This window comes from Lepus europaeus, chromosome X (assembly GCF_033115175.1).
Source record: "Lepus europaeus isolate LE1 chromosome X, mLepTim1.pri, whole genome shotgun sequence".
NCBI lineage: Eukaryota > Metazoa > Chordata > Mammalia > Lagomorpha > Leporidae > Lepus > Lepus europaeus.
The window spans coordinates 83,519,142-83,546,587 of NC_084850.1; the positions used below are offsets into that span (position 1 = coordinate 83,519,142).

Sequence of the window (27,446 nt, forward strand, 5' to 3'; positions counted from 1 at the left end):
CTAGACAAAGAGCTGTGTTCCAGGCAGAGGGAACAGGATGTGATAAGGTAGGAAAGAGCTGCCCATGCTCATGGAAGAGTAAAAATGCCAGTGTGGGGGTAGGCGTTAGGCCTATCACTTCAATGCCAGTTAAGATGCCTGCATCCCACATCAGTGTACCTGGGTTAGACCCCTACTTCTGGCTCCTGGTTGCAGCTCCCTACTACTGCAGACTGGAAGGCATCAGGTGATGGATCAAGTGGTTGGGTCTCTGCCACCCACATGGGAGACCTGGATTGAGTTCCTAGGTCCCATCTTTGGCCTCAACCCAGCCCTAGCAATTGGGTGCATTTGAGGAGTGAACCAGAGGATGGCAGTGTTCTCTCTTTCTCTCTCTCTCATAACTAAACGTAATTTCTTGAATACCAGTGAGACTAGAATGTATTGAGTGAGAGGAGAGTGGGATGGGATGAGGACAGAGAGACAGGCAGGGGCCTCATCACGTGGGAGTCTTGTAGCCTGGGAAAAGGGGCATGGATCTGACTCTAAGTGCAGTGAGACACCCACAATTTTAAGCAGAGGAGTAATATAATCTAATTGGTATTTCCAAAAGATGATTCTAACAGTTGTAAGGAGATGAGGATGTAGAGGGACAGGGAGGATGTACAGGAGCACTAGTGCAGTGCTCCAGGCCTGGACTCGGGTGCTGGCAATGAAGATGAAGAGGGTGACTCGAGAGATACTTGTGAAGCAGAATTGACACATTTGCTGATCATTTGAGTGTGGAACCTCTTCCCTTTACTGTTTAGGAAAGGAAGACACAGAGATGCCAAATTGGTAAGAGGTTATTTTTTGTACCATAATTAACTGCTGATTTCCTAACCACCGACCTCATTTTCTTTCTGCACCTACTCTTCATAATCTTCAACAATTCCTCCCTCTTTTTGTGTCTTCTCCTATGGAATCACTCAGCAAAGCCAACCCCTTCCTTCTCCACACTTTCCTAAATCTCCCCCCTCTACTCGCCATGCCCAGTCCACTCTGGGTTTTTGTGGTCACTTCTGGCTGTCATTGCTGACTCCTTCCAGCCTCACAGCACAGGTCACTTTTAGTGGCTTCATTTCAGTTGTGTCCAGTAGCCCTCCAGTAACTCCCTACTCATCCCATTGGCAATCTAGACTTTGGGCAGTGGCTTCACAGTACTTCCTCAGCTAGCTTCACCCAACCCTTCCTGTTTGCTCTTGTCTCCCCTTGTAACCTAGCCCACACCGCCAATCTTTAGCCTTTTGTAATTCAGTAAATTCAGAGCTACCCCTCCCAGAAGGCCAGGCACCTCCTGCATGAAATTCTGTCACTTCTTTTGTTCCTTCCTGACTAGCACAGTCAGATATTTGTCCTGAATCATTTCAGTCATTCTTTATTTCAACGAGTAAGTATTGAGTAACTCCTTTAGAATGGGCATTGTGTTAGCTATGGGGAATGAAAAATCAGTAGGACTTGGTCCCCGCCCACAAGGAGGTTATAGTATGATAAAAGAGACAGATCTGTGATCAGACAATCATAATGCATTGTATTGAGTGTTATGGGGACTGTATACACAAAATGATGGAGGTACATGCGAAAGTAGCAACAAATGCTATTGACGGAGTCAAGGAAGGCTTTGCAAAGTAAGTGGCATTTGAATGGACTGAGGGCTGTGTAAGTGTTTTTCCAGTTATAGAAAGGAATAAGGGCATTCCTGAAAGACAAAACCGGTTGTTATGTGAATTTGTAGCTAAAATGTATTGGTTTTTCAGGTCCATATGATTGGACATAATATGCTTGGATTGTAATGAGTGTGACTGGAGCATGGAGCAGAAGCAGCATATTGAGAAATGAGGCTCAAGGGAAAGATTGGGACAAGATTCTGAAAGCCAGTGAAGATCTCTAAAAGGAAAACTTGACCTAGCACTTAAGACAGCAGTTAAGACACCTGTATCCTACACCAGAGTACCTGGGTTTTAGTCCCAGTTCCAGCTCCTGGTTCCAGCTTCCTGCTTGTGCAAATCCAGGAGTCAGCAGGTGATGGCTCAAGTGACTAGGACCCTGACACCCATGTGGGAGACTTGAATTGAGTTCCTGGATCCTAGCTTCAGCCTGCCCTAACCCTGAAATTTGCAGGCATTTGGGGTAACAAGCAGATGTATCTCTCTTCCTCTTTCTCTCTCTCTCATTCTCAAAACATTTTTAAAAAGTTTATAAAAGAGAAACCTGATCAATTTTGGCACCATGGCCACACCAGTGAGATTGGTAGACAGGTTTTTAGAATCATGGAGGGGCCAGCGCTGTGGCGTAGCAATAAAGCCGCGCCGCCTGCAGTGCCGGCATCCCATATACTTGCTGATTCAAGTTCTGGCTGCTCCACTTCCAATCCAGCTCTCTGCTATGACCTGGGAAAGCAGTAGAAAATGGGCCTGCACCCACGTGGGAGACCCGAAGGAAGCTCCTGGCTCCTGGCTTCAGATCGGCGCAGCTCCAGCCGTTACAGCCAACTGGGGAGTGAACCAGTGGATGGAAAACCTCTTTCTCTATGTAACTCTGTCTTTCAAATAAATAAATAAAATCTTTAAAAAAAGAATCATGGAGGTTATTACAATAGTTTGCTCAGACATGAGAACTTGAACCAAGGTGAAGGTGCAAAAATGATATCTCTAAAGTAACACAGAGAGAGTTGGGAGTCTAGTTTGACATGGTGGAGCGGGAGAAAGAGAACCAGGAGATGACATCAAGATTTCTAAGTTGGGATACCATTAACTAGGATGGGGAACAAAAGAGGAGGAAAGGAAAAGATTATGAATGGGCCAATTTGGGCTTGACTCACCGATATATGAAGGCACTTCAAAAAGTTCATAGAAAATGGAATTAAAAGATATTTTATTTTTGTACAAAAAATGAAATTCATGAATTTTTTCTCATAATACACATTTCCATGAACTTTTCAAAGCCTGCTCATACAAGTAGAAAAGTCCAAGAAGCAAATGGTTGTGAAAATAGGGTGTTTAGAAGAAAGTTGGCTCACCACCGGTCAGAATTTAGAAATTCATTCATTCTTTTGTAGCTATATATCTTCCTATGCATTCTGAGTGTTAGGCTAATTGTACTTTTGTATTCCTTAAAAATCTGGAGCCCTCCTCAACACCAAGCTTAAGTCCTTGCAGTGGTTTTCAGAGCCCTCCGTGATCTGGCTCCTATCACTCATCTAAGCTCATTTCCTACTACTGTGTCCTCCATCACATTGGCTATTTGCCAGCATTGTGGCGCAGCAGGTTATGCTGCTGTTTATGACACCACCATCCCATATCAGAAAGCCAGTTTGAGTCCCAGCTGATCTGTTTCCAATCCAGCTCCCTGCTAATGTGCCTGTGAAAGCAGTAGATGATGGCCCATGTATTTGGGTCCCTGCCACTCATGTGGGAGACCAAGATGGAGTTCCTAGCTCCTGGTGTTGGCCTGGCTCAGCCCCAGCCATTGTAATCATTTGGGGAGTGAACCAGCAGAAAGAAGCTCTCTCTCTCTCTCTCTCTCTCTCTGTCCTTTCAAATAAACTTCAGAAAAAAAAATTTGGCCCATATTTTCACATGAGTGACTCCCTCACCTCATTCAACTCATTGCTCAATTGTCTATTCCTCAATGAGACTTACCCTACTCACTGTATTTAGTATTATAGCTGCCCAGTCCTCCCTTTCCTAGCCACTCCTAATCACTTTTTTCTTTTTTTCCCCTACATCATTAATCATCTTCTGGGAACTGTGTAATTTACTTATTATGTTTATTATCAATTCTGTTTCTCCGCTAGAAAGACAAAGTTCTGGAGGGCAAGAATTTTTCTCTGGTAGTCACTGATGTTTGTTAAGCACTTAGAACAGTTCTTTAGAGCATGATAAACACTCAGTACAGTGCTGTCCCCTTATCTACGTGGGATACATTCCAAGACCACCCAGTGGATGCCTGAAATCAAGGATAGTATTGAATTGTATGCATACTGTTTTGTCTATATATACATGTCTATGATAAAGTTTAATTTATACATTAGGCATAGCAAGAGATTAACAGCAACAACTAGCAATAAAATAAAATAGAATAAAATAGTTCTAACTATATGCTATAATATAAGTTATGGAAATGTGATCTCTCTCTTGCTTAATAGCTTAATTCCTCATTGTGCTATAGTAATATTTTTGGATGACAGATTACCATGAGTATGTGAAACCATGGAAAAGGGGAGACTAGTGTATATATTTATATGTGTTGAAAAAAAAATGGATGAAAGTATAGGTTCCAAGATTTCTGACTGCCATGGGCCTTGGACCCTCTGAGCCAAAGAGAAATATAAAAAAGGGTGAAATGAGAAGATATAAGAAAGATAACTCAGTGCCTTTGGGCAACCACAGGATTTTTTTAAAGATTTATTTGAAAATCAGAGTTACAGAGAGGGTGGAAAAGACAGAGAGAGACAGAGATCTTCCATCCATTGGTTCATTCCCCAGATGTCTGCAATGACCAGAGCTGGGCCAGACTAAAGCCAGGAACCAGGAGCTTCTTGCAAGTTCCCATGTGGGTGCAGGGGTCCAAATTCTTGGGCCATCTTCCACTGCTTTTCCTAGGCCATTAGCCGTGAGCTGGATCAGAAGTGGAGCAGCTGGGACACAAAGGAGAACCCATGTGGGATGTCGACATCACAGATGGCAGCATCACCCACTACACCACAATGCCAGCCCCAGCCACAGGTTTTTGGTATATTGAAACAAAATCTTTCTTGACTGGCCCCTTGTATGCTCTGTATTAGTTTCTTATTACTACTAATAAGGAATTATCATGTATTTAGTAGGTTAGAGCAAGACAAATTTATTCTCTTGCAGTTCTGAAGGTCAGAAGTCTAAAATGGGTTCAGAGGACCACTTTTCCAGAGGCTTTAGGGAAAAATCTGTTTCCTTGATTTTTGCAGCTTCTCTTGCATTCGTTGGCTCTTGGACCCTTCCTCCATCTTCAAAGTGCATCACTCACACCTCTGCATTCTGTCAGCACATCACCAGGGAGGTGACGACTGTCTTTCCTGCTTCCTGATTTCCCTTATGAGGACTCTTATGACTACATTGAACCCATCCATATAATCCAGGATAATTTTCCCAGCTCAGGATCCCTGATTTAGTCATATGTGCAAAGTCTTTTTTACTGTATAAAACAGCATGTTTACAAGTTCTGGGGATTAGGACTTGCACATCTTTGAAGAGCCATTTTCCTATGTATCACATGGTCCTTGTTGAATGAAAACTTAAAGACACAGATTGACAAAAAATACTTTCAAGGGTGTAGCTATCTCTAAAACCACCATACACCCTGGGGGCATAGTTTCAGATTTTCTAAACAATACTGTCCAATAAAGTTTTCTGTAATGATGGAAATGTTCTGTATCTGCACTGTCCAATACAGTAGCCACTAGTTACATGTGGCTTTTGAACATCTGAAATGTGGGTAGTGAAACTAAAGAGCTTATTTTTTTATTTTAATTTAAATTTAAACTTAATAGCCACATGTGGTTAGTGGTTAATGGTTACTAGATTAGACAGCACAGGCCTAAGGCTAGGGGAAAGGGACAGCTGGCAAGGAAAATTTTTTGTCCAGGCTTTAACTTTAGGTTAGAATTAAAAACAAACAAATCAACAAAAATCTCCCTGAGATTTTGTGGCACCAGCCTTCAACTAGGTTTGAAGCTTGAAAAAAAAAAAAAAAAATATATATATATATATATATATATATATAATGTGAGTTGTCCAAAAAGCCACAGCCAAGAATTTTAATTTAAATTGAACCTAGGTCTGTAATGCTTCAATACCAAAGAAAATCAAATAGAAATCTTTCATGGAAGAATGCACCCATATCCCTAGACCTCATGGAAATCCCACAGAGAGTTGGCAAACATTATTTCACAATCAAAAATCACAATTCACACAAGAAAACCAACTGCCAGGAAGGAGAAGCCAACAGGGAAAAAAAGGCAAAATATAACCAGACCCACAAGGATTTTAGATGTTGAAAATTACTATACACAGAATATAAAATAGGTATGTTAAATTTATTTAAAGAAATAAGAGTACAAAACAAAGAGAAAAAGACTGTTAAAAATGATTTGGGGCCGGCGCCGTGGCTCAATAGGCTAATCCTCCGCCTTGCAGCGCCGGCACACCGGGTTCTAGTCCCAGTCAGGGCGCTGGGTTCTATCCCAGTTGCCCCTCTTCCAGGCCAGCTCTCTGCTATGGCCCGGGAAGGCAGTGGAGGATGGCCCAAGTGCTTGGGCCCTGCACCCCATGGGAGACCAGGAGAAGTACCTGGCTCCTGCCTTCGGATCAGTGCGGAGCGCCAGCCGCGGCGGCCATTGGAGGGTGAACCAACGGCAAAGGAAGACCTTTCTCTCTGTCTCTCTCTCTCTCTCTCACTGTCCAGTCTACCTGTCAAAAAAAATGATTTGGGATATCAAAGAACTAAATAGAATACTTTAGAGATAAAAAGCATAATAATTGACATTAAAACCCCAATGAAGGTTCATACATCAATTGAAAGGAAATTAATAAACTGGGAGAGATGTTTGGAAAAAAATCACACAGATTACTGAACAGGGATACAAAGAAATGGAAGAAATAAAATTGTTCAAGAGACATGAAGGATAGAGCAAGAAGGTCCAACATTTATCTCTTTAAAGTTCTAGAAGGAAATAAAAAGGAGAAAGAAACATTCAGAAAAGTCATGGTTTAAAAATTTCTCTAATTTTTCCCAAAACAACAATCTGCAGATTTAGGAAGCCTAAGAAATTTCAGATAAGATAAATAAAAAGAAATTAATATCTACACTACATAATAATCAGACCACAGAGCAACAAAGGCAAAATCTTAAAACAAGCTAGAGAAAAGACAGATCATTAACAAAAGAACAAAAATTAGAATGATAGCTTTCTCGAGAAGCAACAATGGAAGCCAGATTACAATACGATATTGAAAGCTTTGAGAGAAAATAATTTTCATCTCAGAATTATGTGTTCTGTAAAGCTATCTTTGAAGAATAATTTGAAAAATAAAAGCATTTTGATATAAAAGTATTTAAAGTTTACCAGTTTCAACAAAAAGCAAGTTCTGAGATACAAGTAAGAACTTTGAGCAGGAAAAAAAGTTAAATGTGTGAGTAATATTATTAGTTTATAATTTATGGGATTAGAAGAAGACAAACAAAAAATACAGAATTTTAAGACTTCACAATAGCAACTCATGATGTTAAGGATTAGAGTCAAAGCATTCTAAGGTCCCCATGTTGTTTGAGAAGAGGGTAAATATATTAACTCTAAATTTTATGAAATTAAAAAAGCATGTTAAAATTTCAAGGGTAGCCACTAGAAGAATATAATAAAGAATGAATGTCTTCCAAACTAATAGAATGGGGAAATGGAATGAGGAAAAATAAACCTCAATTAATTCAAAAGAAGTCAACAAAGTAGCAAAAAGGACCACATAGGAAAACATAGCAATAATGGAATACAAACCACAAAATAAGACTATATAAATACATCCAAATATATAGCTTATTCTTTAAAATAAGCTTTTGGAAACTTAAAAACAGTTTTAAATAACCCTTTGGTTGACAAAGACATTCCAGTGGAAATTGGGAAAGACAAAGAAATCAATTTGGACCTTACACCTAAAGTAGTATTTAGAGGGATGTCCATAACCTTAAGTTATTACGCTAAAAAGAAAGTCTGAAAGTAAATGAGCTGAGCATTCAACTTAAGATAGATAATGAACAATCGAATAAATTCAAGGAAGTGATTAATAGACATGAGCAAAAATTAATAAAAGATAAAGGATAAATACAGGAAATCATCAAAATTATTAGTCATTTTAAAAGATTAACTGACAAACCTGAGAAAATACTGATCAAGGAAAATAAGATAAAGCAAAAACACACTATTAGAAAAGGAGGATATTTTCTATAAATTTAAGAGGCTAAAATTTCAGTAATGAAATACTTCAAAAATAACTTTATAATCAATAAATTGTATAATGTAGACCAGTGGACAAATTCCTAGAAAAAGTTAACTACCCAAACGGATTCAAGAAGAACTAGAAAGCATGAGTAGTTATATAGCTATTAAATAAATTCAGTCAGTAATTTAAAATATTTTCACAAGAAGAACATTAAGTCTAGATTATTTTAGCAAGTAGTCATGGAAGAATTAATTCCAATATTATAAAAGTTCTTCCAATGAGTAGAGGGGAAAACTGGAGCATTTCTCAGTTCATTCTATGGGACTAGTATAACCTTAATACCAAAACCATACAAGGACAGTACTGGGAGTGTCAGGCTTGTTGGATAGACAGCAAGGAAGACAGTGTGTCTGGAACAGAATGAATGCGAGGAAGAACAGTACGTGATGATGTTGAAGATGTAACAGAGAGCTAGAGGTATAGAGCCTTGTATATCATTTTAAGAACTTTTTTTCTACTCTGAGGGAAAACAATGGAGGCCATGAGAAAGTTTTGAGCATGCTGAAGTCATAATTGGACTTGCATTTAATGTGATCACTGTGGCTGCCATGTTAGAACAGACTTTAGAAGGGCAAGTGTGAAGCTAGGGAGACCAGTTAGGGCGCTGTTTCCATAACCAATGTAAAAGAAGGTGGGTTAAAGACTGTCAGAGTGGTAGAATAAGGACTTCTGAAAACCTACTCCAAAACAACAATACTCATGTGGCTGGTGATAATTACTTTTAAAAAATCATTTAAAGTCTTTGGAAATTATCCTAAGGGCATACAGCAAATGGAGAAACATCCATTCAAAAAAAATCTACTAAATCTCAGAACAATGAGAGTCTGTGGTATTTGAGCCATGACCCACTCTCTTACCACAACTTCTCCAACTCTATTTTACAGAAATCCTATCCCGAATACACTACTCTGGGCAAGTATAGCCAAGAAGCCAGGGGCTCATTCTTTCCCCAGTTCACAGTCAAGGGTTATGGTTTTATCCAGGGTGGGGCGGCCTGCTAGTGTTTCTCATCCCTCTCAGCCCTGTATTTAGAAGCTCTAGTCCAAGTAGAGATAGCAAAGAGGACCAAGACTCTCTTCTACCTACCTCTCATGTCTATGGCAGAGTCTACGCCAGGCACAACAGGCTGAGGATACCGATGCACTGATCACCACCCAGTTCACTCACAGGGCAGGGATTCTACACCAGGAGGGGCAGTTGGAAAGGACAGAGGATTGGCACCACCCTCCAGTGCCCCTGCGTGAAGACAGCATGTCACCCATGGAAAAGTGAACTGCTGTCTCCAGCTCTGAAGCAGTGACACAGGAGTTCTGCCCAGGAGAAAAAGGCCAGTCAGAATGGTGAAGAACTCCTAGCTCTGCTTGAAGGAAGTGACTAAAATTTGGAACAAAGAATGGAGAAATCCATGACTGAGGGTATTGTAAAGACACAAAACAGAAATGTTGGTAGAGGAAAATGGAAACTTTGGTGAACCAGAGAACGTGACAACAAAGTGGCCTCCTGGTATCACATTAACTCAGGGAATCGAGAAGTGGTGCATGTGTGGTAGGCTGTATCCACTCAGAAGCCAATCAGAGTAGGCTGAGGGACAGACCTGAAAGCATTGCTTGGGGCCCGTACTGTGGCACAATAGGTTAAGCCTCCACTGGCGGGGCCGGCATCCCATATGGGCACCAGTTCGAGTCCTGGCTGCTCCTCTTCCAATCCCGCTCTCTCTCTCACAGCCTGGGAAAGCAGTGGGGGTTGGCCTAGATGCTTGGACCCCTGCACCCTCATGGGAGACCTGGAGGAAGTTCCTGGCTCCTGGCTTTGGATCAGCACAGCTCTGGCCATTGCAGCCATTTAGGGAATGAACCAGCAGATGGAAGATTTCTCTCTCTCTCTCTCTCTCTCTCTCTCTCTCTCTCTCTCTAACTCTGTCTCTCAAATAAATGAATAATTTTTTTAAAAAAGAAAGCATTTCTTGAACTGCACACTGACACATCAATGCAGGCCAAAAAGTTTCAATGGGACAGGGGCTTAAAAACACAACTTTTGACTCAATCCTGACTGAATAAGCTACTCTGGCCCACAGGTGACCCTGAGGAATCCAGACTTAAAACTAAAATCACACTCATCCCCAGTAGTCTGGAAGACTGTGCTCATGCCCCTGACTGTGCCCTCTCAGGAGCCAGCAGAGGGGAAACATGCAAACTACTGCTTCCTGATTGAATAAATGGCAAAAAGTATAAACTCCTAATAGTCTCCAAGCCACAAACATCCAATGCTAAAGGATAGAAATCTAACTGGCTTAGGAGGCTTACATAAACCTTGACAAGTGGCTTGTGCCAACCTAGGGGTGACCCCTAGGTAGTCAGGCTAAAAGGAGAAAAAAATGGAGGTGGGGAATATGAGCAGGGTCATCAGTGGCTTCACACTGGAGAGGGGAATGATTCACAGAGTAAGTTCAATCAAATCAGTAAATAAGAAAATGACCAAGCAGTTCACCACACCGCTGGGATGGCATGGAGGGAAATCACCAATCAGAGTGCTTTTATGATCTAAAATACCCACGTTTCAGTGTAGAGATTCCTTTAAAAGCTAGAAATGGAACTGCCATATGATTCAGCAATCCCAATACTGGATATATATCCAAAAGACATGAAATCATTATATCAAAGAGATACCTGCTCTCACTGGTCAAGATAGGGAATCAACCCAGGTGTCCATCATCAGATGAATGAATAAAGAAAATGTGGCATACAGGGGATTCCAATTCAATCCCATCAAGGTGGCATGTATCAATGCCATCTCACTAGTCCAAGTGATCAATTTCAGTTCACAGTTGACCATAATGATAGGTCTAAGAGTCAAAGGGATCACACAAACAAGACTAGTCTGTGCTAATACTAACTGATAGAATTAAAAAGGGAGAGAACGATCCAACATGGGAAGCGGGATACACAGCAGACTCATAGAATGGCAGATGTCCTAAACAGCACCCTGGCCTCAGAATTAGCCCTTAAGGCATTTGGATCTGGCTGAAGAGCCCATGAGAGTATTTTAGGCATGGAAAGCCAAGACACTCTGTCAAAGAAACAAAAACAAAAGAAACAAACAAAAAAACCTAAATGAAAGATCTCTGCAAGTAAGATCCCAGTGGAAAGAACGGGCCATCAAAGAAGGAAGTACCTTTCTCTGAAGGGAGGAGAGAACTTCCACTTTGACTATGACCTTGTCTAAAAAAGATCAAAGTCAGCGAACTCAAAAGGCTTCCATAGCCTTGGCAACTCATGACAAGCGCCTAGGGTGATTATTGACGCCATAAACAAGAGTGTCAATTTGTTAAGTCAACAACAGGAGTCACTGTGCACTTACTCCTCATGTAGGATCTCTGTCCTTAATGTGTTGTCCAATGTGAATTAATGCTATAACTAGTACTCCAACAGTATTTTTCACTTTGTGTTACTATATGGGGGCAAACTGTTGAAATCTTTACTTAATATATACTAAATTGATCTTCTATATATAAAGAGAATTGAACATGAATCTTGATGCGAATGGAATGGGAGAGGGAGCGGGAGATGGGAGAGTTGTGGGTGGGAGGGAAGTTATGGGGGGGGAGCCATTGTAATCCATAAGCTGTACTTTGGAAATTTATATTTATTAAATAAAAGTTTAAAAAAAAGAAAATGTGGCATATATACACAGTGGAATGCTATTCAGTCATAAAAAAGTAATATCCTGTCATTTGTAGCAAAATGTATGTGAAATACGTTGGCCACAAAAAGACAGATATTGCATGTTCTCCCTCACGTGGGAGCTAAAATGAACCTAAATCTGAACACAGGATGTTGATTACTTAGAGGCTAGGAAGAGTGGGGGGAATAAAGGAAGTTTGGATTACAAAAATAGGGGAAGCTGAGTGTGGTCCATTGAGTGTGACAAATATATTATATGAATATAAGACGTAAATATCAGGGAGAGTTAGGGGCCAGTGTTGTGGCACAGCGGGTTAAGCTGCTGTTTGTGATGCTGGCATCCTGTATCAGAGTACTGGCTCTAATCTAAGCTGCTCTACTTCGAATCCAGCTTTCTGCTAATGTGCCCAGGAAGGCAGAGGAAGATGGCCTAAGTGCCTGAGCCCCTGTCACCCTCAGTCACGTGTGAGACCTGGATGGAATTCCTGGCTCCTGGCTTCAGCCTGGCCCATCTACCTCCCTTCCTCCCTCTCCCTCTTCCTTTTCCTCTCTTTTCTTTCTCTGTTGCTCTATCTTTCAAATAAACAAACTTTTTTTTTTTAGCTTCAACAGCAGAGCTTTATTTTTGCACACTTCTGGAGGCTGAACGTCCACGATGGGCGTCGGCAGTCTTGTTTCTTCTGTGGCGTCTGCTGTGGCTTGCAAATGGGCACCTTGTTGCTGTGTCTGCGCATGAGCTACTTCTGTGTGTGCGCGTTCATCGCTGATATCACTTCCTGCGTCCACGTGTCTTCTTCTTAAAAGGGCATCACTTGGACTGGATCATGATCAGCCCTAACAGCTTCATCTTACCATAATCTCTTCTTTTTTTTTAACTTTTATTTAATGAATATAAATTCCCAAAGTACTCAAATAAACAAACTTTTAAAAATTAATGGGGGAAGTTGGATGTGATGTAGATATTATGATATAAAATGTTAACAAAAGAGGGTATATGGGAACTCTGTACTGCTTCACAATTTTTGCTTTATAAATTTATTTTTAATCTAGAAATCTTTTTATTTAAGGTATACAAACTTCATGTATTTCATATATACAAATTTAGGAACATAGTGATCCTTCTCACCCTACCCTCCCTCCTACCCGCCCTCCCACCCTTCTTCCTCCTCCCTCTCCTATTACCATTCTTATTTTTTACTAGGATCTATCTTCAATTAAATTTATACACATAAAATTAATACTACACTAAATAAAGATGCTTTATAAATTTAATACTATTCTGAAGTAAAGCTTCTGAAAAATAAAATAAAATATGCAAGTTTCAACCAAAAGTTATAAGCTATGCAGAACAAAACAGAAAGTATGATTCATACAGAGAAGGCAAAGGGAGACATATAATAGAAACTGTCTTTGAAGGGCCCAGCAAATGGACTTAGCTGGCAAAGATTTCATATTAGTTATTATAAGTATGCTGAAAGAACTGAGGATAACTGTGCTTAAAGAAGTAAAGAAAGATATTATGGCAGTGTCTCAAGCAATATAGAATATCAATAAAGAGATTAAAGAGATGGAAATTGTACAGAAGAATCAACTATATATTCTTTTTTTTATTTGACAGAGTTAGACAATGAGAGAGAGAGGCAGAGAGAAAGGTTTTCCTTCCATTGGTTCACCCCCAAAATGGCCACAACGGCTGGAGCTACACCAATCCAAAGCCAGGAGCCAGGTGCTTCTTCCTGGTCTCCCATGCGGGTGCAGGGCCCAAGCACTTGGGCCATCCTCCACTGCCCTCCCAGGCCACAGCAGAGAGCTGGACTGGAAGAGGAGCAATCAGGACTCGAACCAGCACCCATATGGGATGCCGGCGCTGCAGGCAGAGGATTAACCAAGTGAGTCATGGCGCTGCCTGTGTATTCTGTTTTTAAAGATTTTATTTATTTATTTATTTGAGAGGTAGAGTTACAGACAAAGAGAGGGAGAAACAGAAAGAAAAGTGTTCTATCTGCTGGCTCACTCCCCAGATGGCCACAACGGCCAGAGCTGAGCTGATCCAAAACCAGGAGCCAGGGGCTTCTTCCAGGTCTCCATGCAGGCACAGGGGCCCAAGCACTTGGGCCATCTTCTACTGCTTTCCCAAGCCATAGCAGAGAGCTGGATGGGAAGAGGAGCAGCTGGGACACGAACTGGCACCCATATGGGATTCTGGTGCCACAGGCAGAGGCTTAGCCCACTACACCACAACATTGGCCCCTCCCCAACTAGGTATTCTTGAGTTGAAAAATATAATAACCAAAATAAAAATTTGCTAAAGAAGGTTCAATAGCAGATTTGAGTTGGCAGAAGATACTTGAAGATACCTCAAGAGAGATTATGCAATATGAAGAATAGAATAAAAAAGATTAAGAAAGATGAACAAAGTCTCAGGGAAAAGTGAGGCACAATTTAGCACATCAACATATGTATAATAGGAATACTAGATTAAGTACTTCAATGTATGCATAATGGAAGAACTAGAAAGACAACATGAAAATACAAAAAATGATACTCAAAGAAATAATTGCTGAACACCACTCATATTTGATGAATACAAATACCTATCTACAAACCAAGAAGCTCAATTAATTCCACGTGGGATAAAGATAGAGATTACACTCAGAAACATCATAGTAAAATGTTGAAAGACAAAGCACAGAGACTGTCCTGGAAGCAGGAAGAGAAAAAGACTTACATAAGGAAACCTCCATAAAATTAACAATTAACTTCTCATTAGAAGCAGTGGAGGTGAGAAGGCAGTGTAGGATGACATGAAGTACTGTAAATTTAAAAGGCATCAAAAATTATATATTCAGCAAAACTATCTTTCAAAACTAAAAGTGAGGGGCCGGCGCCATGGCTCACTTGGTTAATCCTCCGCCTGTGGGCGCCAGGTTCTAGTCCTGGTTGCTCCTCTTCCAGTCCAGCTCTGCTGTGGCCCGGGAGGACAGTGGAGGGTGGCCCAAGTGCTTGGGTCCCTGTACCAGCATGGGAGACCAGAAGGAAGCACCTGGCTCCTGGCTTCAGATCGCCACAGCGCGCCGGCCATAGCACGCCGGCCGTGGCAGCCATTTGAAGGGTGAACCAACGGAAGGAAGACCTTTCTCTCTGTCTCTCACTGTTTATAACTCTACCTGTCAAATAAATAAATAAATAAAAGTGAAATAAAGACATTCTTACATGATAAAATTGAAAGAATTCATTGGTGACATACCTTCCTTAAGAGAAATGTATGAAGTTCTTCAGGTTGGAAGCAAGTATTGCCAGACAGTAATTTGAAATCTACATGAGAAACAGCATTGGTAAAATGTAATTATGGGGTTAATTAGAAAAGATAGTATAATTGCATATTTCTTCCCCTTTCCCCTCTTGACTGATTTAAAAAGCATTTGAATAAAGCAATATGAGTATGATTGTATTATTAGGTCTACAGACATATAGAAATATAACATATTTGATAATAACAGCAAACGAGGGGATGGGAATGAAGTTATATTGCAATAAAGAAATAACACCAGATGGTAACTCAAACCCACAGGAAGAAATGAAAAGGACCAGATGAATAAATAAGAATATTAGTACAACAAACACTAAAAACATTTATTCACTCTCATTTTTCCTGTCAGCATTTGTAAAATACATAAAATTGCATAAACTAATAATTATAAAAATATGGTTATGTTTATAACATAAAATTAAGAATGTGTGTATTTGTGAATAATAATACCAGAGTATTTTAGTCCATTTTCTGTTGCTATAGCAACATACCTGAGGCTGGGCACTCTATAAAGGAAAGAAGTTTATTTAACTTGGTTTAGAGGCTCAAAACCGTAAATCAGGCAACCCTGTCTATTTGGCCTCTGGTGAGCTCATTTCACAGATAAAAAGGAATTATAAGAGAATGCTCTGAACAAATTCTGCAACCTAGATGAAATGGAGAAATTCCTAGAAAGGCACAAAATACCAAAACTCAAGAAGAAATACAAAATCTGAATAGACATGCAATTAAATAGATTGGATTAGTTGTCAAAAAACCTCCCACCATAAAAAGATCCAAAACCAGATGGATTCACTGGTGAATTCTACCAAAAATTTAAAGATTCAAAAGCAGTTCTTCTAAATTCTTCCAAAACATAATGGTTTAGAAAGGAACACTTCCTTAACAGTTCTATGAGATCATTATTACTTATAGATTTCAAACCATACTACAATGCTACAGTAAGTAGAACAGTGTGGTATGGCATAAGGGTAGTCATATGGACCATATAACAGAATTGAGAGTCAGGAAATAATCCATCATGTTTATGGTCATTTGTTTATAAACAAGAGTGTTAAGGCAGTTCAGTGCTGAAAGAATAGTTTTTTCATAAGTGGTGTTGAGACAGCTGGTTATCCACAAATGAAGTTGGGCTTCAAAATGTATCAGACTAAATTTAAGTGCTGAAACTACAAAACTCTTACAATAAAACATAGGTGTGAATCTTCATGATCTTTTATTAGGCAATGGTTTTTGTACAATACCAAAAACGCAAACAAAAAAAAAAAGAAAAGAAAAATTGGACTACATCAAAATTAAAAACTTTTCTACTGCAAGTGATATCTTTAAGTAAATGAAAAGACAACCTTAGAATGAGTGGAAATACTTGCAGATCATGTTTCTGATGTAAGATTTACATCTAGACTATGCTTACAACTCAATAAAAAGAGATATACCCCAATTTTTAAACGGGCAAAGAATCTGAATAGACATTTATTCAAAAAAGATATACAAATGGCTGACAAGGACATGAAAAACATGAAAAAATGTTCAATACCATTAGTCATAATTAAGTAAATGAAAATTGAAGCCACAACGAAATACCACTTAACACCTCATAGGATGGCTACAGCCAAAATGACAGATAACAAGTGGTAGCGAAGATGTGAAGAAACAGGACACTCACACACTGCCAAGTTGTGGAAAAATGAAACTTTCACACAATACAGATGAGAATGTAAAAGTATAGCTGCTTTAGAAAATGGCCTCAAAATCCCTCCGAAGGTTAAACATAGAGGTACCTTATGATCCAGCTATTCCATTCCAAAGTAAAAACCCAATCAAAACACACAATGATACTTCAAAAACTCCTGGAAGATGGAATAAAAAGATAAGTTTATTTTGGTGTAAAATTTTTGAAATTCATGCATACGACGGGTCTTCAAAAAGTTAAAAAATGTGCACTATGAATAAACTATGAGTGAATTTCAAATATTTGCAGCAAAATAAGCATATCATTTAATTCCATTTCCCACAGACTTTTTGAAGTACCTTGATGTGTCCACACAAAAGCTTTCACACAAATGTTCATAACAGCATTATTCATATTAGCTAAAAAGTGGAAATAATGCAGATATCCATCAATTGATTAATGTATAAATCAAATGTACTTCCTATCCATATAATGGAGTATTATTTGGCAATAAAAGGAATAAAGTACCTAAAATAACATCTACCTATTGTATGATTCTTCTCACATGATATGCCCAGAATAGATAAATGTATAGAGACAGAAAATAGATTAGTGGGCACTTAGGGCAATGCTGGGAGGTATGGATGTGGAATAGAGAGTGGCTGCCAATGAATAATAGTTTCTTTTAGGAAAAACCAAAATATTCCAAATTTAGAGTATAGTGATGGTTAAACAATTCTGTGAATATACTGAAAGACATTGAATTGTACACTGTGAATGGGCGAATTATATGGTATATAGATTATACCTCAATAAAGAGATTTTTTTAAAAAGATGATGGTGTCTTGAACTAGGACAATATCAGTATAAATTGTAAGAAGTGATAGAGGGGCTGGCACTGTGGCACAGTAGGTTAATCCTCTGCCTGCAGTGCCAGCATCCCATATGGGTGCTGGCTAGAGTCCCGGTTGCTCCGCTTCCAATCCAGCTCTCTGCTGTGGCCTGGGAAAGCAGTAGAAGATGGCCCAAGTGTTTGGGCCCTGCACCTGCGTGGGAGACCAGGAAGAAGTACCTGGCTCCTGGCTTTGGATCAGCATAGCTCCGTCTGTTGCGGCCATTTGGGGAGTGAACCAATGGAAAGAAGACCTCTCTGTCTCTCCCTCTCATTGTCTTTAACTCTACCTCTCAAATAAATAACTAAAATCTTTAAAAAAAAAAAGAAGTGATGGAAAATATGTATACATTTTGAAGGTAGAATGAGTAGGATTTTCTAGCATATTGTGTGTGGGATGGGAACACAAGGACTCTAAGGTCTGTTCTGAGTAACTGGAATGATGGAGTGAGCAACTGAGAGAAGACTATGGGAGGCACTGTTTCAGATGATAAGTTTTGTTGAACTCTCTTACTTAGTAGGGTTAACTTTATAATCATTAAGTAAACTGAAAGTAGATCTTTGTAAAAATTAGGCCGGCGCCGTGGCTTAACAGGCTAATCCTCCGCCTTGCGGCGCCAGCACACCGGGTTCTAGTCCCGGTCGGGGCGCCGGATTCTATCCCGGTTGTCCCTCTTCCAGGCCAGCTCTCTGCTGTGGCCCGGGAAGGCAGTGGAGGATGGCCCAAGTCCTTGGGCCCTGCACCCGCATGGGAGACCAGGAGAAGCACCTGGCTCCTGGCTTCGGATCAGCAAGATGTGCCGGCCACGGCGGCCGTTGGAGGGTGAACCAGTGGCAAAAAGGAAGACCTTTCTCTCTGTCTCTCTCTCTCTCACTATCCACTCTGCCTGTCAAAAAAAAAAAAAATTAAGAGTGGGATTGGGAGAGGGAGGAGGAAGATAGGTTGGAGCATGGGCAGGAGGGAGGGTAGGGTGGGAAGTATCATTATACTCCTAAATCTGTATATATGAAATACATGAAACCTGTACAACTTAAATAATTTTTTTTAAAAAAACTTATGTTCGAATATGTTAAGTTGGAGATGTCAGGTAGGTAGAAGGAGAATATATAGCTAGATAGATCCTGAAAGTGAGTTGGACTAGCTTTACAAAACTGAGAGTTAACATATGGGTAGACTTTAAAGCTCTGAGGTAGATGAGATCACCAAAGGAGTAAGTACAGTTAGAGAAGAGAAGAGATCTAGGGACCGTTCCCTGGGACAGTTCATCATTAAAATATTGGGGAAATGAGGAGCAAAATCAACAGAGTGTGCACATCTGGAAGCCAAGTGAAGAAAGTGTTTCAAGGAGGAGGGAGTGACCAATGGTGTCGTATGCTGCTGAGAAATCAAGTAAGATGAAAACTGACACTTGACCATTGGATCTAGCAGCAGTGCAGCCATGGGTGGCCTTGCTAAGAGCAATCTTTATGAATCTAAGTGGGAGCATTTGATTGATATACATTTAAGAGAGAATATAAAGAGTTAAGTCTCATTTTTTAAAGATTTATTTATTTGAAAGCCAGAGTTACTCAGCGAGAGGAGAGGCAGAGAGAGAGAGAGAGAGAGAGGTGTCTTCCATCCACTGATTCACTCCCCAATTGGCTGCAACAGTAGGAGTTGTGCCCACCTGAAGCCAGGAGCCAGGAGCTTCTTCCGGGTCTCCCATGCGGGTACAGGGGCTGAACCGCTTGGGCCATCTTCTACTGCTGTCCTAGGCTGTAGCAGAGAGCTGGATTGGAAGTGGAGCAGCCGGGACTCTTTAGTACCCATATGGGATGCTGGCACTGCAGGTGGCGGCTTTATCCGCTACGCCACAGCACTGGCCCCAAGTCTCATTTTTATATAGCAACAACAAGAATCCAAAATGCAGTTTCTAGATAGATACTGCAGCAATAAAAAATGCAAAGTGTCTAGGAATAAACCTAACAAAAGGCATGCCAGAGATCCTTTATATATGAAATTATAAAACTATTGAAATGGAAAGCCAGATCCTATTTACAGGTAGGGAGACTCAATTTTGCAAAAATACCCTCTACAGTCAACATATAATCAATATAGTCATTATAGTTCCAATCAAAATCCCATGGATTTTTCATAGAATTTGACAAGCTGGCTCTAAAATTTATATGAGAATGAAAAAAAAAAAACCCAAATCATTCTTAAAAAACAATATAAAAAGCTCTTAGTCTCTCGGATATTAAGATTTATCACATGAGAGCTATAGTACTTAAAACTGTGTTAATATTGGTGCAGGGATTAACAAATAAGCTAATAGAACAGAATAGGAAACCAAAAAATAGATATATGCCTGCTTGGAAAATTCAGATGTGACAGATAGCACTGGAAATCAGCAGGGGAAAGAGTGAACTCTTTAATAAATAATGTTGGGAAAACTGTTATCCCTTAAGAAAAATAAAATTAAAAAATTAGATTCCTGCCTCACAGCAAGCATAATATTCAATTCTAGGTGTATTAAATACATTAAATTGTTAGAAAAAATATACAGGATGTCAGCATGTGGCACAGCCAATTAAGCTGCTCCTTTTGATGCCAGCATCCCATACTGGAGATCTGATTTGAGCCCCCACTGCTCAACTTCTGATCCCACTCCTTGCTAATGTGCCTGAGAAGGCAACACATGATAGCCCAAGTGTCTTGGCCCCTCCCACCCACGTAGGAGAGCAGGATGAATTTCCTGACTCTTGATTGCAGCTTGGTTCAGCTCTGGCTGTTCTGGTCGTTCAAGAATGAACCATAGTTGGAAGGTTCTACTCTCCCCCAACCCACACACACACCTTCTGTCTTGTTGCTCTACTTTTTGAATTAATTCATTAATTAATCTTCTAAGAAATTTTTTAAAAAGAAGAAAATACACATCAGTGGTTCTCAACTGGCAGTACCTCCACCCAGAGGAGATTTGACAATAGTGTTTAAAGGCATTTACTACCTAGGGTCCAGGAATGCTAAGTGTCCTGCAATGTAAAAGCCAGCCCACATTAGTTGTTCTGTCCCATATGCCAGTAACCTCCCTCTTCACAAAAAACACTGACATACAAGAATTTCTCTGTGGTTTTGCGATAGGGGAAAATGTGTTTACAGAGACACAAAAAGTACCAAACATAAGGGAAAAAGCAATAAATCCAATTATATGAAAATGAATGCCTCTGTTCACCAAAAAACACCAGGAAATGATAAACAAGCCACAAAGTGGTAAAACATATTTAGCACTCATATAACTATAATATTATATGGAATATACACACTCTATGTAACAACACATAGAAAGACAATCTAGGAGAAAATGGACCAAAGATATGAACAAGGCTTTCACAGAAAAGGAAATCTGAATGACCAAGAAACATGAAAATATGTTCAAGCTCATGAATAATCAGGGAATTGCAAATTAAAAAGCCAAAATGAAAGACAAATAAAAAAAAAAGCATGAGGTTCCATTTTAACATCCCTCCCCAGATTGGAAGAAAATAATATAATTTAACCAAATCAAGTGTTAATGAGTTTATGGATCCATTACTAAGGGCTTCTGGTAGGAGCATATATTGAACAAACAACTTGGGAAACAATTTGGCATTACCTAATAAATTGAGACATATGTATACTTTACAATTCATTGATTCCACTCCTATAAATAAACCTTAGAGAAACTTGTGCAAGCGTACTATAAAACAAATTTCATAGCAACATAGCTCAAATCTCAAAACAGTAGGAACAATGGATGTTCTTCAACAATAGAATGTGTGATACAATGGCACAGAGAAAATACTATGCAGCAGTGAAAATGAGCCCACCACTGCAGCAGATAACAATGTGAGTCTCGGGCATACGATTTTGTGTAAAAACAAATAACAAAATTTTCATATGGTAGCAATATTTATAGTTTAAAACCAAGCAAATCTTAAATGTATTTTGTTCAGGGATACTCATATATGTGAAAAAGTTCATAAGGAAATTCAAGGGAGTGATTTTTTTTTTGACAGGCAGAGTGGATAGTGAGAGAGACAGAGAGAGACAGAGAGAAAGGTCTTCCTTTTTAAAAATATGGAACGCTTCACGAATTTGCGTGTCATCCTTGCGCAGGGGCCATGCTAATCTTCTCTGTGTCATTCCAATTTTAGTATATGTGCTGCCAAAGCGAGCACCAAGGGAGTGATTTTTTTAAAGTTCCTGATAGTGGGTGCCTCTGGGAAAAAGAGTGATGGGGTGGGGGAAAGCTGGCGAGGAGTAGCGGTAGAACTGGTCATATTCTGTTGCTGAAGGGCAATGGCACGATCATGGGTGCTTATTTATTTCTCATAACTTTCTTCTTTTAAGATTTCCTTTGGCCGGCACCGTGGCTTAACAGGCTAATCCTCCGCCTTGCGGCGCTGGCACACCGGGTTCTAGTCCCCGTTGGGGCGCCGGATTCTATCCCGGTTGTCCCTCTTCCAGGCCAGCTCTCTGCTATGGCCCAGGAACGCAGTGGAGGATGGCCCAAGTCCTTGGGCCCTGCACCCGCATGGGAGACCAGGAGAAGCACCTGGCTCCTGGCTTCAGATCAGCGAGATGTGCCGGCCGCAGCGGCCATTGGAGGGTGAACCAACGGCAAAAAGGAAGACCTTTCTCTCTGTCTCTCTTTCTCACTATCCACTCTGCCTGTCAAAAAAAAAAAAAAGATTTCCTTTAAAGAGATCCTCCATCTGCTGTTTCACTCCCCAAATGAATTTGACTGGGCCAGGAAGAAGCCAGGAACCTGGAACTCCAGCCAGGTCTCCCAGGTGGAAGACTGCACACTGCAGCTGCTTTCCCAGGCCCACTAGTCCGGAACAACCGGACTCAAAGTGGAGCTCCAGATACAGGGTGCGAGCATCCTAATCAACAGCTTAACCTGCTGTGCCACAATGCTGGCTCCCCTAACTTTATTCATTTATTTATTTGTAAAGATTGACTTATTTATTTGAAAGGCAGAGAGAGAGAGAGAGAGAGAGAGAGATCTTCCATCCACTGGTTCACTCCCCAGATGGCAGCAATGGATAGGGCTGGGCCAGGGTGAAGCCAGAAGCTTCTTCCAGGTCTCTAGGGGCCCAAGCACTTGGGCCATCTTCCACTGCTTTTCCCAGGCCATTTACAGTGGAGCAACCAAGACTCGAGCCGTCGCCCACCTGGGTTGCCAGTATTACAGGCAGTGGCTTAACCTGCTGTGCCACAGCACCGGCCTCCCCGCAACCTTAATATAAAGTATTTTATATGTAGAAATTACATACATATATGATTTACAAATAGTAAACATTTTGTATCTATCAATCATGTCATAGTTTTAAATGAAGAACAGAGGGGAATTTTCGCCTTCTGAGACTTTCAGACTAGGACTCGTAGCAGAGATAAAGGCTTTTACAGTGAGACACTGAAAGGTGCTCTCCTAGCAGTTTTCAAGTATGTAGGATATTATTATAACCTGTGGCCACCATGCTGTGCAGTAGAGCTCCAGAACTTATTCCGCCTGTCTGACTGAAACTCTGTACCTTTGACCGACACCTCCCCACTCTCCCCCCAGCCCCGAAGGATATGCCAATTACTTTGATTGAATCATTCCACAGTGTGTATGTATATAGCTGCTCACTGGGTTGTTCAACATAAATATATACCATTTTCATTTGTCAATTTAAATGATTGATTATTAAAAAGAGCACCAAGACTCTAAGTAGCTGCATCCTTTGGAGGCACCGATTTCCCTGGCTTCCCCATCCTGCCTGCATGGAGTGAAAGGCCGGCTGCAGACAGCAACGTGGCTTTTCCCCAGCTGGGTCAGGAGCACAGGAATAAGCACGTCCTCTCACGATCAAGGGTGTGCTCAGTCACTGAGCTTGCCAACATTGTCATGGGATAGCAATTGAAATAGCCAGGAGTAAAACGAATAGACTTTGTCAAGTTGGGTACATTTGGGGGTCTCAGAAGGAGGTGAGTGGGAGGGTGGACAGAAACCACTGGGCTGTAGACGAAGGAACTAGTCCTTTCTAATAGCATTTCTCTTAAGCTCATGTGACCCTGGGCAATTGACTTCTCTTTCACAAGCTCAAATTCCTCCCCAGTGCTCTGCAGGGTTTAACTCCTAGCCAAGGATTCTGAACACCCAAGGATTCTAAGTCCACTGGAAGAGAAAACAGTTTGCACATATTTACCCATCTAGTCTCCAGGTTGATGAGTAATTAAGTTGGTCTCTATTGATCAGAGCTATTGAAGGGATTGCTGAGTTAGCTCCTTGGAAGTGTAGAAAAACAAGTCCACGTGCATCTACAATTAGCCATTCTTGGACAAAAAACTCCCATTTACACAATTAGCCTTGAGAATACAAAAATGAGTCTAAGCGAAACTGTCCTCCAAGCCGGTGCAGCCTGTGCTCCCTCCCCCAGACCACCTTGGTTACAGTGCTTCCTTATCTCTTTGCACACAGCCCTCTCGACAAGGTCTCCCTTCTAGACACATTGTGAGAGAAAAAAGACAACTTTGTATCATTCTCCCCCAAAACCACCCTCACCTCTGCATTTTCCTGGGCCTTACAAAACAACAATAGCTACCAGCTTTCCAATTTGGGGAACAAACCAAGGGTTAAATTAAAGGGACAGCTGTCTATACAGCTGGCTACAAGGGAAGGGCGAGGCGGCATTTGTGCCAACTGCTTCTCAGTTTTATTCCTCCCTCCCCAGTTTTTGTTTCCCTTCCACCCCTCTGGCCAGGGGTGCTCAGCTGCAAAACACGCAGAGCTCCTGGCAAGTTTCAAGCAGTGAGCTGAGGCTGAGGTAACCTGACTTCCTCCTGTCCTAACTTCCCTTGGATAAAAGAGTTTTAAAGCATTCCTGTCTCCTCAAACATTTAAAACATTGTTTTAGATGAACACTTAGTAATTGCTAACTAGGCTGATTTTATCATCACATTGACTACATACATTCTCACACTGTAGCCCATAAATGTGTACAATTAAAACAATCTTGAAATGCCAAAAAAAAAAACCTAACAGCCAAACAAAATAAAAGTAAATAAATCATTTTTAGAGATGTTTAAGCCTCAAATCCAGAACTAGGAAGGAAATTTGAAGTGCACAATCCACTTCTTCATCACTCACAGATACTCACCCCCGCCTTCGAAATCTCGTAGGCTCATTTAAAGCAATCTCAGCTCCTAGACTTTTCTTTCCCCTCCACTATAGTTGTTTTGTTTTTCTCAGCAGCACTTTTGAGGAACTCGTTTTCTAAAGGCAAGAGGGACTATGTATTACTCTGGGTGAGTCACTGCTCTGTAGTCAATGCTGGTGAGAATCTGAAAGATTAACAAAGATCGCCAAGGGTGGCTGCAGTCCAGGACCCAAACGCTCACATAATTCGCCCCCCTCCCTTCCCATTTTCGGGTGAAAATAGTCAGGCAGCAGAAGAGGAGGGGATTTATGAGAATAAATAAGATACTGTCTTACAGCCAAAGCAACATTCAGATTCTCAGCTGGCAGAGGAATTCTTGAGCCTGATCTGTAGTGAAAGCATGAGCAAGCTGCTAAATGGAATGCAGAGAGAACCCTGCGCTTAATCTCCGTTCCAGGCAGTCTACAGAGCAGTCTCAGAGCAGTACTATTCCTGGAAGGCGAAGTGCTTACCCACAAGCTGCCCCGCCTCCGGCGTGAGAAACTCGGCCTCCATGGCGGTGCCAGCACCCTGGCTCTTATTTCCGACGTCCAGTTGCTTTGGTGAAATAGGAGTGTGTACGCTGCCTATCCATGAAAGGGCAACTCTGAAAGCGATTTATAAACTGTAAAGTACGAGGGCACGTCAGGTGGCCCTGTCACTCACCCGTTTATGTTGTATACTGCACTCCTTCAGTTGTCTTTTCTCATTATTAGACAAAAACCACAGAATTTTGTGGTGAGAGGTCAGGCCCTGCATATAATCAATCATGCACAAGTCCCACAGCATAGAAGCATAAATCGGCCTTCATTCTGGATTTCCCTGTCTGCGCATGGAGAGCGTTTGCAGTCAGCGACCTCACAAAGACGTCATAGAATGGTCAAGAAATGACCCTAAGAAAGCCCTTAGTGGGGAGGAGGGGCGGGGGAGGGGAGATAGCTTTAAAGCCTTTGGAAGGAAAAACTGTCAAGTCCAAGCTGCAATTATTATTTCTGCATTGAAGTAAAAGCCCTTGTGTTTATATAGCCTTTGATTCTGATGTCAAATATCTGATGACTCCTCACAAGTCCGCTCTGAACTAAGAAGGCAGTCGTGCTGGAGTCGCTGTAGCCAGTAGTGGGGCCCTGCCCAGAGTGGCTGGACGGTAAGATCAAAGAGCCAAGCCCCATCCAGTTTGCAGGGTGGATCCCCCTTGGGCTGGATTAAAGGACTTCCATCTCTGGCCAGCACTTCACCCAGGCTCTGCATGCTAAAGGAACTTGATAAAATTAAATTTTTTTTAAAAAAACCTTCATCATTCTGTTAATGCATCCCTCTGCCAGTCGTTTAGTTTGGATGTGTACTTAACAGCACTTCTCAGAACAGAGGGAGCCCTCCGTAGAAACAAACATGGCTCTAATACCAGGGCATGGGAAGGGGGGCATTGCATTCCTTCCCTCCCCATCCTCCTTTTCCCAGAGCCCATCCAGCTGACAGGTGCCAGAAGGGAAGAAATGTTAGCAAATGTTGGTTTCCAGCCCCAAAGAAGCTGTCACAAAAGGGAGACAGAACAAGGCAGCTCATAAAATCCTTCAACTGAGGGATGTAGCGAGACCTATCTAATTACACCAGATTAGAAACGGTTTAACTTGTTGAGAATGTGCTACATGTGGAATGAAAGAAAATGACACCTCTGGCACCCTGTAATGATACTGTATTGGGAGGAAAGCACAAAGGGTCTGTTCACGCTATCAGTAACACCAGTTTTTCTCATCCAACGTTTTCGACACATCTGGTTTTAATATGGTGGTCTAAGTGAAGCAAGTTAACTTTCCCCCACCCGGTTCTGGCTCGCCTTTCTTTTCTTCACCGTTCAATTCCATGTGTGTTGGCAGTGTCCTTCTCTTACCCATACCTCCCCAAGCTAACAGAGCTCAAAGAAGATTTCGCTGAGAAACTTTGCTTATCTCTGGACTCTTGAGTGTTTTACTGTTCAAATAGCACTAACAGTGATTTAAAAGCAAGGCTAGTCTTTGTTGCAGCTAAACTCAGCAGATTTTAGCATTGTCCTACCTAATTTATTATTAAACTACCAACACTGAGTAACTCCCTAAGTAATCAGTGAGTCACAAAATGTCTTGGTTTTCCAAAATTAGGGAAAGATCACCTCAAATACTCTTAACCAGAATGGTCAGGGAATCTGGTATCTGCCTAACTGGTTTCTAGCTAATATACGATTAGCCATTCTGTGCCTGTATTGGCCAGGGGAAAAAAAGTCCTTGGTGATTATGTACTGAAAGGCTACAAGATAGGTGTATTTCCGGTCATGCTGGAGCTTTCAGACTACAAAATGAGTTCCCTCCTACACATCCCTTTTTAGAAGAGAAAAAAGTCATTTACTACCCCCCACACCCAGAGAAGAGAGAATATGAGTTTGCAAATCACTGTGATTAAAGCCAAAATTTGGCTTTTTTTTTTTTTTTTACTATTTTGCTATCAACAATGTTTACTCAGTTTTTACCTTCCTTAGATTTATGCTTCATGGCACTTTTACCAAAGCAAATTTATAACTCTAAGCTGGTAAGGATGGGCTCCTCTGATTACGAGGTACAATTTAAGTTTTGCTCGATCATAATTCTTTTTAAGACCTTTTTCTGTGTTC

General features: G+C 40.9%; 1 protein-coding gene and 1 non-coding gene across 4 annotated transcripts in view; one reads left to right on the forward strand and one right to left on the reverse strand.

The window, feature by feature from the left end:
• Window positions 1-27,446, forward strand: part of HDAC8 (histone deacetylase 8) — a 260,842-nt gene that overhangs the window by 156,095 nt on the left and 77,301 nt on the right. Inside the window, exon 10 of one of the 3 annotated variants that reach the window (XM_062184563.1) lies at window positions 2,395-2,586. The exons of the other annotated variants lie outside the window; for them this stretch is intronic. Coding sequence (XP_062040547.1) covers window positions 2,395-2,571 — 177 coding nt within the window. The 3' untranslated portion in view covers window positions 2,572-2,586. Of the gene's footprint in view, window positions 1-2,394; window positions 2,587-27,446 lie in introns of those variants that run through there. 3 annotated transcript variants of the gene reach the window in all.
• LOC133753851 (U6 spliceosomal RNA) lies at window positions 21,693-21,799 on the reverse strand. The gene has a single exon (XR_009865093.1). It is a non-coding gene; the product is annotated as a U6 spliceosomal RNA (small nuclear RNA).